Raw genomic sequence first — 14,348 nt, forward strand, 5'->3', positions numbered from 1 at the left:
CTGACTTCTACAGAGTCATTTCCATGGCTCTGCTGCTTTCCCAATGCTTCACATTGCAGAGGACTCACTGGCAGGAAATATGAGACTCAAATGCATGGTCCTACCTAGAGTGCAGCTTTGTCTCTAATTTCTAACCCTTTTCAGAAAACAGCACACTTGCGTACTTGGTGTAGAGGTACCTGTCTAATTGACAGCTTCAGTTTGGCAGACCGGAGGCTTAACTGGAATTAATGAATCAAAGGGTTGCCATTTCTTTCCAGTTCAGGAGCAGAACCCCTGAGATGTCTCTGCCCCATATTTCACCTATTCTAGGAACTTGGTATTAGGAAACGGAGGCTTTGTCTGCAAAGAGTTGGCTGGGGTTAATAGTTCAGGCTTTTTTCTGTGTACTGTGTGGCTGTATTCACGCAGGCTGCACCTCGGCTAATAATCCTGACAGTATATGGATGGTTCTATGCATAGCCAGCTCTTTGCCAGATATGTGTCACAATTTATCTACAAGCAGTATAATCTCCTGCCCTCACTCTATGCTATAAATCAAGCACGCACTATATTTTTACTTCCTCAAAAATAAAACATACTATATTTCTTCTTCTTTTTATTCTCAAAAAAGGAATGTAATTAGTGTCATTAAAGTAAGGGCATTTTAACCAGAAATAGCATTTGGCTGATAAGTGTCTGCTGATTCCAAAAAAACTAGGGAGCTGTACCTCTGAATTGTATAAACTGCTGGATGGTGATGTCATTTCAGCTGTGTAATGGTTTACAGATGTTCTCTGAGCTTGCAACGCTGCCGGAGACAGAAGGTGGGAGCACACAGGAAATACTGAACATCAGAGAAAAATGTCAGACTTCTGCAACCCCAAACTGATTTTTCTTACCTTGCATTCTAACATTTAGGGGAATTATAGCTTTGATGTTAGTGGTGATTTGTAATTTCAGAACAGCAGCTAATGCAAACCACCACATTGAAAAGGACAGCAAGTGAATGTGTAGGTAATGGAAAAGAATAAGGGGAATTACTCTTACACAGAGAATTAACCATATATATTTGAGTGGGCCTGTCTAAATACTTCCATTACTTAGAAGAACTAGATTTTTATTTCATATTCACATTTGCTAAAGAGACTTGCAACATTTTTTTTTACAGGATGTTGAATCTGGTTCTGAAAGTGGAGTGGATGTTGCTTCAGTAAGTCACTCACAAACAAACTTGTCTCCTAACATCCATGCTCCTGACCCAGCATCTCCCTGTTCGGTAGCCAGCTCTGGAGCTAAACCAAAGGCTGGGGTGAGTACAAAGATTATATTTTCTTAACATCACTCATGATACCAGGTTGGAAGTGAAATAAAGATATTTTATACTATTCTTTACATGGATTGTACAGCAGTATGTGTGTGACACTGAAAAAAAAAAAAGGACTAATAATGCAGGTTGTCTCAAGGTACCATTTGAGTGGCAAACAATCCTAGAAGTTTCACATTTAGAAACACACTATTATCAGCTGATGATTATAATAAGCTGAGTTTTTATGTGAGAAAATAAATTAAAGGAGCTATTCCATTTTACTTTGGAAGATAAGGTTTCCTGAAGTGGTATCACTTGGAATGTGTCCTAAATCTCATGGAGGATGTAGCCAGAGAAAAAGGCGGTTGAATCATGTAGCCTGATTTATGTTGCCCAAACCCAGCCACCCTAGTCCTCTTGAGAGGCTAAACTGTTGTGTACTGCAAACTGAGGTATCACCCTACTGAAGGGAGAATGTCATTCTAAGGACAAATTTGGCAAGCAGTTTCATATGCTGAGGATCGGAGGGAAGCCTCTGAGCAGACAGACCCATTCCTGCAGGTGCCAACGCACACTGGGTGGCGAGGAAGGTCAGGTCTGAGAGCTCAGATACAGCAAGGAGCCTCCTTCTGTATCCATTCATAGATACATACAGCTATCAGGAGCATGGTCCTTTCTTTTGCCATTGTCTATCTACCAAAGAATCCTTCTTCATAATGCTTCAGCCATCAGAATGTGCAGAAAAGCTTGGATGTCCTAGAAACTCCTGACGTACTTTCTGTTCCCTCTTGCACTTGCTGTTTCCGCTCCCTCAAGAAGCAGAAAAATCTAGGCTCCACTTGCTGGTTCCACTCCCTCAAGAAGCAGAAAAATCTAGGCTCTTCTAAACTTCGCCCAGGCTGAAAAGTCTTAGCATAACTCCTGCTCCATCTGTTCACGAGTTCAACTGCTGCTGCTAACCGGACCAGCAGAAAATCTGGGATAAAATATTAAAATATAAAGTGTGGTTAGCATAAATATATATGTTTATAACAAGTTTATAAAAGTTCCACTCCCTCAAGAAGCAGAAAAATCTAGGCTCTTCTAAACTTCGCCCAGGCTGAAAAGTCTTAGCATAACTCCTGCTCCATCTGTTCACGAGTTCAACTGCTGCTGCTAACCGGACCAGCAGAAAATCTGGGATAAAATATTAAAATATAAAGTGTGGTTAGCATAAATATATATGTTTATAACAAGTTTATAAAAAGTAAAATGGAGGCCAACTGTCATTTACTGCACTGCAATAATAGCAAGTTAACTAATGCCTTCGATTGAGGCAGTAACAAAAGTTCTAATAAACATTTACATTTAGGATTGTTCACTTGTACAAAAATAAATTCACTTGTAATTTATCATCAGTGCATAACTATAGCAAATAGAGAGCTCTGCACTCTGTCATTGCATACAGTGCAGCACAAATTCTCAAATAAGAACATATGTTATGCTAGAAGGTGATATCCCATTTTCCTAGATCCTGAGAAGAGCGCAGACACTCTCTAAGGTATTAAACATCACTTTTAAATTTAGGTTTCTCTACTAATATTTGAGGAACTTAACACCTGGCTTTGCAGAAGTGTGAGTCACTTCCTTTGGAGTTAGATGTTATGTGTGAATTCACCTTTAATAAGTATTTATTTGACTTTTGCTGTGATGGATATATCACGCTGAACATATCTGCGAATACTACTTTATTATATAGTTTTTAATGTATATGATTTTGGAGAGATCCTTTCTTTTTTTTAATTTGTAGAGTAATTGTGAATATTCAAAAAATCTCTGCTGATGTGTGGGTTGTAGAGCTACAATCCAAAGTCCCCTTTTGTTAACCTTTTTGATAAGTGAAGTTAAATTTCCTCCAAGCTCAACTCTCTTTCCTGAAGTTTTGCATGCTGCAACTTATTACACTCAATAGTGGGATTTGGGGACGGGCTCTTTTTAGTATGTTCAGAAAATGTATGTTCATTTTTATCATAGTAGGTTTGATAAGTACAAAAATGTGGATCATTTTTGCTTGAGTATAGTTCTCCTGTAAACTGGGAAAAAAAAGGAATACAACATATCCTCTCAGATATGTTGTATTCCTTTTGGCTTTGGGCTTTCAGATTGCTTTGACTGTGTACCCTTCTGATCCACAAACTGAGTGCTAACATGCGCTGTGGCTTCAACTGTTCAAAACTTCAGCTGCCTCCCTACCTGCAGTCAAGCTTTATTTGAAAGCGTAAGTTTTCTTGGAACACACTAGGAGAAAATAACCCTTAGTTCTCACCCTTGTGTATCTCTAGACCTGTGGTTCACCTGGTCTGCATGGCTAGGTAGTCTGCTGCTAGGTGTTTGACTGCCATCCCATACCACTAGAAAAGAAGTTCCTGTATTCTTCTCGTCGTGTTTAGCGTCGGACTCTACTCAGGATGAATTTTTAAAAAGGGTATATTGAGTGGCATCTCCTTGAAACACTGCCCAGAACGGACATCAGGGATGTCTCTGTACAGATGATTTCCATGTAGAGATCACTCATAAAGATCTTCAGAGTGTGTTTTTCTATCTGTAAGGGAGACCGTTGTCATAGTTTCTTTTTTTTTTTTTTTTTTTTTTGTCAGAGTAACTGCTGTACGAATAGGTTTATTCTGCACTGGAAGCTCAGCAAGCTACTTTTTCATGGTAATGGACTGTCTCAAAGATTTTACTTCCTTTTTGGTGTTTGCAACTGCAGATCTTCAAGGATTCCAGATGCTTAGTCTCCAAGGACAACTTATTTTGTTGTGTTTATTAATAATATGTAAACAAGAGTACAAATGCAATTAGTTACATTATGGAATGATATGTGGTATTTTTAAACAAACTATAGCAATCTGTTGACTGGATCAAAAGCAGACTGTACAATTAAAACACGGCATCATGTGCAGACTGGGGGGGTGGGAATAATAAGGCAGGGAGATATGGGTTCAAATCTAGTCCCTGATAAAGACCTTGGAAAAGATATTAACTACACAAGATCTTATCTTAGAGATAGGAAATTTGTGTATAGACAAACTATGTCCATTTATGTTAATTCAGCTTTATATGGAATTAAAAAAAAAATAAAATTTCTAACAATGTCACAATGTGCTGGAATATCCATAAGCAGAATTTGGTTTGATAATCCTAGTGGAAATGATTCACTCATTGGTTCATGGAAAAGCAGGACGTTTTAAATTTTTATGGGGAGATTTTATGAAACGTTAAACAAGCTTTCCAGTAGCAGACATCTTCAGAATTGTATTTAAAATTCAGTATCAATTATAATTTTCTTTTCAAATTAATAGTAGATATTCTTTTAAAGAAAATTGGGGGGGTATTTACACACACAAGTTATTTAACATTTCATAAAAAATCACTTACGGATAGTCAAATCTATTCTTGTCAGTGTGAATGCCTATGTACAGTACACATATATATATAAACACATATACATGCGTGCATACATGCACAGAGTACTCCTTACTGAATACAGGCATGACAAGGAAGAAGATTTTTTAGCCTGCAGAAAAGGAGGCTGAGGGGAGACCTCATCGCTCTCTACAACTACCTGAAAGGAGGTTGTAGCGAGGTGGGTGTCGGTCTCTTCTCCCAAGTAACTAGTGATAGGACGAGAGGAAATGGCCTCAAGTTGCTGCAGGGGAGGTTTAGATTGGACATGAGGAAAAATTTCTTTCGTGAGGGAGTGGTTAAACATTGGAACAGGCTGCCCCAGGAAGTGGTTGAGTGCCCATCCCTGGAGGGATTTAAAAGACATGTAGATGAGCACTTAGGGACATGGTTTAGTGGGCATGGTGGTGTTGCGTTGACGGTTGGACTCGATGATCTTAGAGGTCTTTTCCAACCTTAATGATTCTATGATTCTAAGAGGATTCTCTCCAGAGCATTATAGAAAGCTATTTCTATAGAAAGGTTTTTCTATGATTCTGCAGGGTGCAGCACGAAAGCCTTTGCTATGCAGACATACATGGTATTTTGGGCTTGTGAGAAGTATACAGCTGAATACCCTTCATCCTAAATTTAGGAATCTGCCACCATTACATTTCATGGTCAGGGTAAAATAGCATAATGTGATCAATAGAGTGTTTGGTTCACAGTTCAAAATGTACATGTTTGGCAAGGTGCACAAATGGACAATCCTTATGCAATAAGGATTCACATGATTGAACAGGTACATTTTCCACATAATTTAGGATTGGATAGTAAGAAATGTTTTTGGCATCTTTATATTACTTATGTTTACAGAGTAAAGAATGTTCATGCTTCTATAATGAGCACATCTCTATGTTCTGGGGTTTTATTCACCAGTCTCCAAAATAGACAATGATTTTTGAATATTAACATTCAAATATATACACTTGGCAAACATTAATCACATGGGAGCTGAAATCAGCTTAAAAAAATATCAAATCAACAGGCTTTTGCCCCAGTGGTCATGAGAAACACTGGAAAATGGGAGTGTCTAGTCTGGATTTGGAGAGCAAGGAATGTAAATATCCTATATGTCATTGCTTTCTACAAACTAATGCCACACATCTGGACGCTTATAATATTGTTCAACAATAAATACCAGAAATTATTTTATTTTTAAATTTGGCTTGATTATTATAAAAACAATATGTGGCTACAGAATTTAAAGTATATTTTACTAATAAAACATAAGTTACAATAGCCTTCTCCATCGCCCAGTTAAAAGCGAACTAGTTAAGGAAAGCTTGAATCAATTATCATTGCCTTTTTTTTCCCTAAATATAAAAAATTGGATAAAGGACAATAGCAACTAAGGCTTAAAAGTTGTGGCCAAATTTTTGTCCTTGAACATCTGCTCTCTGCAAAGCCTATCTATTTTCTGTTCAGGTGAAAAAAACCAGCCATGGTTATTTTCTACTGCTTTTCTTGGCAGTCCTATCCCTCTTGCTTCAACAGTGACCAACTTAGCCTTAATCACGCTGTGCAAAGGTAATCAGAAATCTATTATCACCAGAATAGCTGGTATCTAGGAGAAGATTGTTTTTCAGATTAGCTGTAATGACTCATTTAAAATGCATTTATTTCTCAAAGTGATTTTAGGCACCAATTATGCCTGCAAGTACCAAATGACCTAGTCTGGCTATGCACTAGAATGGGATTCAGGTGCAGCTACTGATTTCATTGAAGGCCTGGATGAGCTCAGGAGTACACGTTCATAAATCTTCTTACAGGATTGGGAAAAAAGGTTGTATTATTTAGATTACAGTTTTGCAAACTGTTCATTTGTATGTACTAAAATAATTTCTCCTTTCACATATGTTTTTGATTCATATTATATTTTAAAATTTCAGCTGTTTAGAGAAAGCAAAATCATTCTGTGAAGAATAATTTATAGATTTGTAGATTAAGAAATAGAGTTCAAGTTTCTTGCTACTTTACTACACTTTTTTAAATTATGAAATGAAGCTAAAGTTTTTGGTAAGTACAAGGAAACCTTGATTTCAGAATTAAATATTCATAAAAAATTATCACGGCAGCAACTGTTTGAACGTTTACATTTCCCACTTCATTATGTTTCCTAGTTAGTTCAATGAACTATGAGGTGTGCAAACACACAGAATACGTCAATGAATTTGCGCAGACAAATTTTTCACAGTGGTTCACGCCACTTGAAAGGTGATAGGTTTTGGTCTCACTGAATAATACCTTTATTTTATATTTACTTATTTATTTATTAAAGTCCTCATATTACTTTTCTAAATTTTGCTGATATTACAGTGTTCCTTGAATTCTTATTTTACTCATTCAGGAAAAACTGAAAGTTATTCTGGTAAGCATTAGGGAGAAAGACTCTTATATGCAATATTAATTAAAATATTGTTTCTTTAAAACTTAAGATTTTTTATGAATAGAAGATGAGAAAAGACTTCAGAATCTGACCATGTTGATTAAGTTAGTATCGCCTTTCACATTTATGTTTAGGAAAAAAAAGTGTTTTAAAAGACAGGGTAAGACAGTTAATTATGAAAGCAAATTTTAGCACAATCACATTTTCATTTGAATTCTCACAGCCTGTTATTTCACCCTACAAAAAGTTTTTTTCAACATGTAAATTACGATGAAGCTATATTTGCCAAACACGTAGTAGATAACAGCAGGATTATGCTGTGTTACTTACATGAACCTCTCAAAATTTTTCTTTGACTCTGGCTTGTTCTCCAAAGGAATCTGTATTCTGTTTTAAATATAACTTCCTATGTTAACCCCAAGCGTATTTTTTTTTTCCTCAAATGAAAGCAACAGCAAACTGCAAATGGCAGAGGTGCTTTTTGTTCTGTGAAGTCTTTTAAGCATCATAACTCTTAAAGGTGAGCACTCTTTTTGCAATGAGAGTAAGCTACTCCTGGAATTTGAACCAAAACTACTGAATCCAGTTATGACATCTTTGACAGTGCTGCACTGGTCAGGGACAGTCTCTCTCTCTCTCTTTTTCTGTCCCTCAATACTGATTCCTGAGTGACCAAAGTGTATGGAAATTCATAGTGCAATAAAAGGTTTGCCATTTTATATAGCTGCATTGTGACCCGGGAAATACATGTATTAGGCTGCCCACTTTTGTTTTGAAGTTCGATCCCAACACAGTATTGGGACTCTAACTAAATACCCAGCTTGCGAAGTGCTAAGCATGAAGACTTCTGAGTATTTCCAAGACGTCAAGTTGTATGTCTACATTTCTGTCTCTTCTTACAACCCATTTAAAACAGCTATGCTTATATACAGGTTTTTTTCTCATGTCTTCTTCCCTTCTGTAGAGTTGCTGACACTGTTTTCAACACTGTATCAGTCTGGTTATGTACGATAACTGTTTTTTAAAAAGGGAAGCAAAAGTTTATGACTTCTTCAGCAGTAACATTGCTAGTTGTACTGTTTCTAATGTTAAGAACATTTTTTTCACTGTATGCTGCCATCTGCTGCCTCGCTCTTGTAAATGAAGGGCACTGGGCAGGGGACATCAGACACCACGTCAGGCAGTCATGCCGATTAAAGCATTTCATAATCGAACATACAGACTTTTCATCCTTACAAAAAAAAAAAAAAGAAAAAGCTTTTCATCTTGTACAGATGCATTCCAAATATTTATAAGATATGATTAGACTAAAGGTTGACATTTTTCTGTGGGAATGAAGTTTTAATGGAAATTATAGTGGATGGGGATACTTTTAGAAATGTTAAAAAATTTCCACTTAGTCCTAAAAAGAATTGATTTTACAATAACAGAGGAAATATTCAGCTCTTAATGGATTTAAGATGTTTGGAAGATTTTTAGATTAATCCCTTGAACTGTAAGTTTCACATTAGGAATTCCTCATTTTATAATCACACATGCAATAAGTTATTTGTACATTAAGTGCTGATATTCATAAAAATCCTACCCCATTTTCAGCCAGCTACATAAATACTGACACAACATAACATCACAACTGCATGTGTACCACCATAGGAGGCATGTGGGTTCAAGAGCATTAAGTCTGTTATATTAGAGTGCTACGGTTCCTCTTGGCGTGTTGCTTATTGCTTCAAGTGGACCCAACTGGGAGGAAAATATACCGAACGTTGCACAGCCTCCCTGGAAGATAGTCTCTGTTTGTTTTGCAAAATCCAGAGCGTTTTTCATTTTTTCTCATTTCATTCAAGCCTCTTGTGTTTGAGAATAGGAAACTTCTTCTCTATAAGAAAAATTCACATTAAGCTAATAATCGAACCTGAAGTTGCCAATATTCAAGTAGTTCAGTAGAAAAGTGTGAACAAGGGTGTATTTATATTTAAAGGTATCATGCTTAAATGTGTTACAGTCTAATGTGTTATGGTTATGGCTGCCTATAACGGGCTAAGAGGTCAGAATTCTTCAAGATCAGCTCAGACCCGCAAACACATCTTGCATCTTTTCCACATGAGCTAAAAAAGCTGAGGGAATTATCATTTCTGGTCACTTACAGGAATGTTTCTGTGGTAGGGAATCTAAAAACTGCAGTCTGGGCTCTCTGACATCCTGTTCGCACTTGGGCCTGGGCAAGACAATTCCCAAATCCCTCAGAAAAGAGTGGCAACCCATGCTTTGCACTACTATTTCTTCATTGCAAGTCAGATTTAGTGATACTTGGAATCAAATCTGTTATGTTCTTGCACATCAGCATTACGTTTATTAGTACTGCCATATCTATGTTTGACAAATGGAAACTGAAATCTGTGACAGGAGGAATTTTATTGTGTTGCTCTCAGGACCAATATCCTTCTATGTAGCTTAATTTTAAATACTCAAGGCTTAATAGCAGGAAATCCTTTATGTTGTTGTTAAATGATCATGAGCAGATGCAGAAAAAGAGAGCTTTCCAGGTTCTCTAAGAACAAATCTTATGAATCATACAAGGTTATACAATTTAGAATTTCAGCCTCAGTTTAGTTTGTTTCTTTAAACCTCATTCTGCAATCAGTTAAATGTATTTTCTTACATGAGTAAATCTGTTTAAATCAACAAGACTGTGCATGTCAGAAGTGTCATGTGCATGGGTATGTGGATATGTTTTCTGCAGAATTAAGGCCTTGTGTTAGAGCTAAAAGATTTAATGATCAGAATGATTTACCACAAGGACTCAGAATACTTCTTCCCAATGCCATATGCCTGGTATCTTAAAAAATACATACAGAAAAACCGTAAGTGACCTTTCCCAAGCATCAGGAAGTTTCCCTCATGCCTACTATGACTATATTCAAAGAGCTGACTCATGCTCCATTGATTATTAAGTAATGGTTATGTAGACACACCACAGGGCAGCCTGAGTTTGCATTCAGGCTCATGATATAAATGAGAGTCATATGTCCTCCAGTTCCAAATGAATGTGTGATGCCGAGAAGAATTGCTGGTGTCCCGTCTTACAAAAGTCAAGAGAGTCAGTTCTATGCATCAATTATTTGACTGCCACAATGTACCAATAAGATAACATTGTGACTTCGGTCCTGCCACGTACCGTGGTCTAAAAAATGTGTCAAGCTTCTGCGTAAAAATGATGATAGGCTGAATTTCAGTGAAGAAGGTGTCTGGAATACAGGAATATCATAGGAGCTGGAATGTGAAATAAGAGAGTTCAGGCTGATACTCTAAATTAACTGTGAAACTGGGGAAAAAAAAGACATTTTCTATTTAGCTTATAAATAGAGATGTTCTAGAAAAACATACAAGTAATTAAGAATCAATTACTCAGAATATTTCTTTTGCATTTTAGTACTTTTTCAAAACTAATGACTATGATAGCCAAAAAAACCCCACACCACCAACTTATGTTTCTGCCTCTCACTTATTGCTATGCATCCTAGGATTATCTAGGGAACGGCTGAGGCTCGTTCTATGAACAGGTAGACATTAATAAAAAAATTTTAGGAAGAATTATGAAGCTTGAATATTACTTTTAAGTAAATGTACCACTATTTTTTTAATGAGGCATATACTTTTTGATGCAAAATTAAATAAATAACATGGTTTAAGTATTGCAAAAAGCATTTGTGTCCATAGGTCCATATTCTGAATAACATTGTTCAATTGTTTGAACATTATTGCTAGTGTTCAAATTTGCTATTTGAAAACTGGTATTAATGGAGAGTCATGTGATAGATTACTGACTCGGGTTTTGGGGGAATGACTGTTCTATATAATACCTAACAAAAAGATCGATATGCATAAATAAATCAGCTTTAATTAGTTGTTAGTCTGTTTTTCGGTCAATATTTGGAAATGACACATTGTGACTTTGATAACCAGATGCTTTGACTGAAAAAAGAAGTGTAAGTGAATATTTATAAGTCACCTATTGACTAGCATGTTGTTCCCAAATTGTTGTTTATTTTGTGAAAGGAAAGAAACATGCAGACATCAATTTGTAAGTGATTATCACTGAGGAAAAAAAGTTGGTTTATCTATTATCCATGGATAAAATAACCTGTTTAATTATTTGCACCCCTTTCAATCAAATAGAGGCCTCTCATGATGTCACATTTACTGCCAGGTGCCTTGTCTTCCTCCAGTGGTTTGTGGATATGCACATACTGCACCATTTACTAGCATCTTCCAGGTGAAAATTATAAATAAATGACTTATTTCTTCTAAAAGCTATTTGTAACCATTAGGTTAAAGGGTTAGCTTAAATATTATGGTGATGGAAACAGTGGGTGGACATTGTCAGTGTGAAAAATTAATGCAGAAATGGGAGGTCTTCTGCAGAAGAGTTGAAATTCCCTTAGTATAAGACAAAGAGCCTAAAGAACTTTCAAAACATAGCGAATAGCAAATTTTAGATGGGCTTACATTGACACTATGTTGAATATTCTGTTTTATCAGCCATAGGCTGATTTAGCAGACTAGTAGTGTTGAGGACAGGGATTCAGCCTGCTTTATTAGATATAAACCTCTGAAGGAAGCAAGCAAAACTACACTTTGTGTAAACTTCAGTGTATTTACACTTTAAAAATATATTAAAGCTTATCTAAGAATGTTGTTCTTCATAAGTAAATCTTTCTCTCATATGAAATCAGTAGGAGAAGGCTCAGTTTCTCTAGCCATTTAGAAATGGTAGCTTTGATAGAATGACAGGATATCAATGTCTTTTTTAACTTAAACAACTCTGATATGAAGCTGGTTGAGTCTGAATTTTTGAGAGCTTGCTGGGCATTGCCTTCCATGGCAATATGTTCTGAATGTCAGATGCTACATGAAATGTTCCCATTTGTTCTCCAGTTTTATTGCCTGATAAGTTTAGTGCAAGTTTCTCTTCTGTGCTCTTCCATATGGACTGAGTTGAATCCTTACCAAGTTTCCCCTTTTTTTCTTGAAGTTACTTAAATATGTTTAAGTCTATGTCAGTATGAAATTTTAACTCTTTTTCAGCACCTGCCAAGAAAAGCTTACATGACATTTATATCATTGTGTTTTAAAAAAAAATATTTTGTAAATTTTCTCTGTCAGCATGTAATCCGTATGGTGTACCTCTGCATTGAAGAACTCGAATCCCATAATCCAGCTCAGAATTGTTGTTGCAAGCATGAGAAAAGATGGGCAAAATTTTTAAATCACTATCAGTTAGAAGTCTGTGAGTGGAAAATTGCTGAAAAAAATGTAAACTCATTCTTAATGTCAACAGTGTAAAGAATTTATTTTCCCTGAAGAAAAACAAAGTTCACTAAGCACTAAGCAGTTTTATGAATAGAATTTTTGTTGTTGTTGTTGTTGTTTAAATTGCTATAATGCAGAGATGTATACATCTGAATAGGGTTGCATTAGCCTTGGTATGAGCCAACACTTGCAAAAGAGACCACTGCAGGAGATGATGATTGGTATAAGTGAGATACATAGGGAGTAATCACTTACTACTTCTTAAAAACAAAGGACAATCTTTTTTAAAGGTTAAATCTGTGGGACTTATTTATACTTTGGAAGGTAAAAGTAAATTGGTCCCAAAAAGTGCTTGGACATTTTTTGTGAAAAAGTTTATAACCCATCAAAACAGCAGCTAGAAGCTTCTGCTCATTATTATTACAGTCTTAATGACAGTCATGTGATGAAATCCTAATGCAGGAGTTGCGTTTGACTCAAGAGCCACGGTTTGCCAACCTCTTCTGTTGGGCCTGTTTGCAGTACGTGCATGCCCTATAACTGCTATTGGGACTGCCATGTTTTTACACACATCCTCTAATCTACTGCAGGTCTTGGGGAGAGAAAAATAGTCTAGATTGATCCAATACAGCCACAGACATGCTCTGAACCATAGACAGCTGGATACGGAAGCCCTTCCATGGGCTATTTCTCTTGCATAGAGCTTTATCTCAATATAACTTGTCCTAGTGACACACACCTTCTCTGTTTCACGCCTGATAGAGCATTTCAGAGCAAGTCATAAATGCCAAACATTACCGGGAAACTCTGTTGAAAAGAAGGAATCTAAAATCTCCTGTTAAAACTGTACTGAGATGTATTGCATCAGTTATTACATCTGTACATCTCACCATTTTTAGACTTCTGTCTCATTGATAGGAAATAATTGGAAGATATATTGGGGATAAATTTCACCACATGCAGAAGACTAGCATAAGGATTTTTAATGATGTAAGTCCTTAAAATAGTGTTGAAGAGCATCTTACTGTGTTGAAATGAGCAGAATATATTCTTTGTAAAAGCCTTTAATAAACACCATGGAAACAGAAATATTCATAGATTTGTGACTGTTTCCATCCTGTTCAGTAATAACTCAACAAGATATCTCAGAATCTCCAGAACAAAGGAAAGAGGGTTCCAGAAAAGGTCAGTAGGTTCCCTTGCCGGACAGTATGGAGTGGAAAGGGAGAGAGCTGCTTGGAGACTTGCTGCAGAAAGCTAGGCTGCAGATTTTCTGGGAACTGCGGCTAAGGGATTTTAAAGCTGTGAAAAAACTTGAACTTTTTGCCAGTAGACCAATAGGTGACAAAAGGCTGCGACTTTATTCAGTCCAACAGTGTTGCATAAGACTTTCAGCTAGGATAAACTGTTATTAGATGCTGAATTGTTGGTTAACTTGTAATTTGCCAAAGGCAACTTCAGCTTTGGTTTTGGATAGCTCTATGAAGAAATCCATTGTTTCTCTATCAGACTCTGTGAGTGCTTATTACATCTTGCTAGGAATTAGATCACTGGGAGAGAAGCAGTCAAACTAAATAGCACAGACTGAAAATCATCTTGTGGACTGAGAGCCACAAGACCCTTACCTTATCCCTCAGCTATTCAAGAGAAGGGAAAGCTTCGAGTGGTTTGAAGATGGAGAAAATACTGTCATCTCAGAAGTTCATTTGTAAGGTAATGCTGGTTTAGGGGTGCGGTTGTGTCCCAGGCAATACTGCTTTTGTTTCTCCTCTTTTGTATGACATTCATACAAGGAGGGGATTCAGATCACCCAGCTGTCCCATGCTAGTATTGTCATGCAGAGCAGGTGAGATGCACTGTGATTGCAGGTATAGC

General features: G+C 36.6%; 1 protein-coding gene across 1 annotated transcript in view; it reads left to right on the top strand.

Annotated features, from left to right (window-relative positions):
• Nucleotides 1–14,348, top strand: part of LOC103897429 (rho GTPase-activating protein 7) — a 175,894-nt gene that overhangs the window by 63,841 nt on the left and 97,705 nt on the right. The window contains exon 4 of the mRNA XM_019471542.1: nt 1,151–1,291. Within this exon, the coding sequence (XP_019327087.1) occupies nt 1,151–1,291 (141 nt within the window). The remainder of the gene's footprint in view (nt 1–1,150; nt 1,292–14,348) is intronic.

Source organism: Aptenodytes forsteri, unplaced genomic scaffold, assembly GCF_000699145.1.
Source record: "Aptenodytes forsteri isolate BGI_AS27 unplaced genomic scaffold, ASM69914v1 Scaffold65, whole genome shotgun sequence".
Lineage (NCBI taxonomy): Eukaryota > Metazoa > Chordata > Aves > Sphenisciformes > Spheniscidae > Aptenodytes > Aptenodytes forsteri.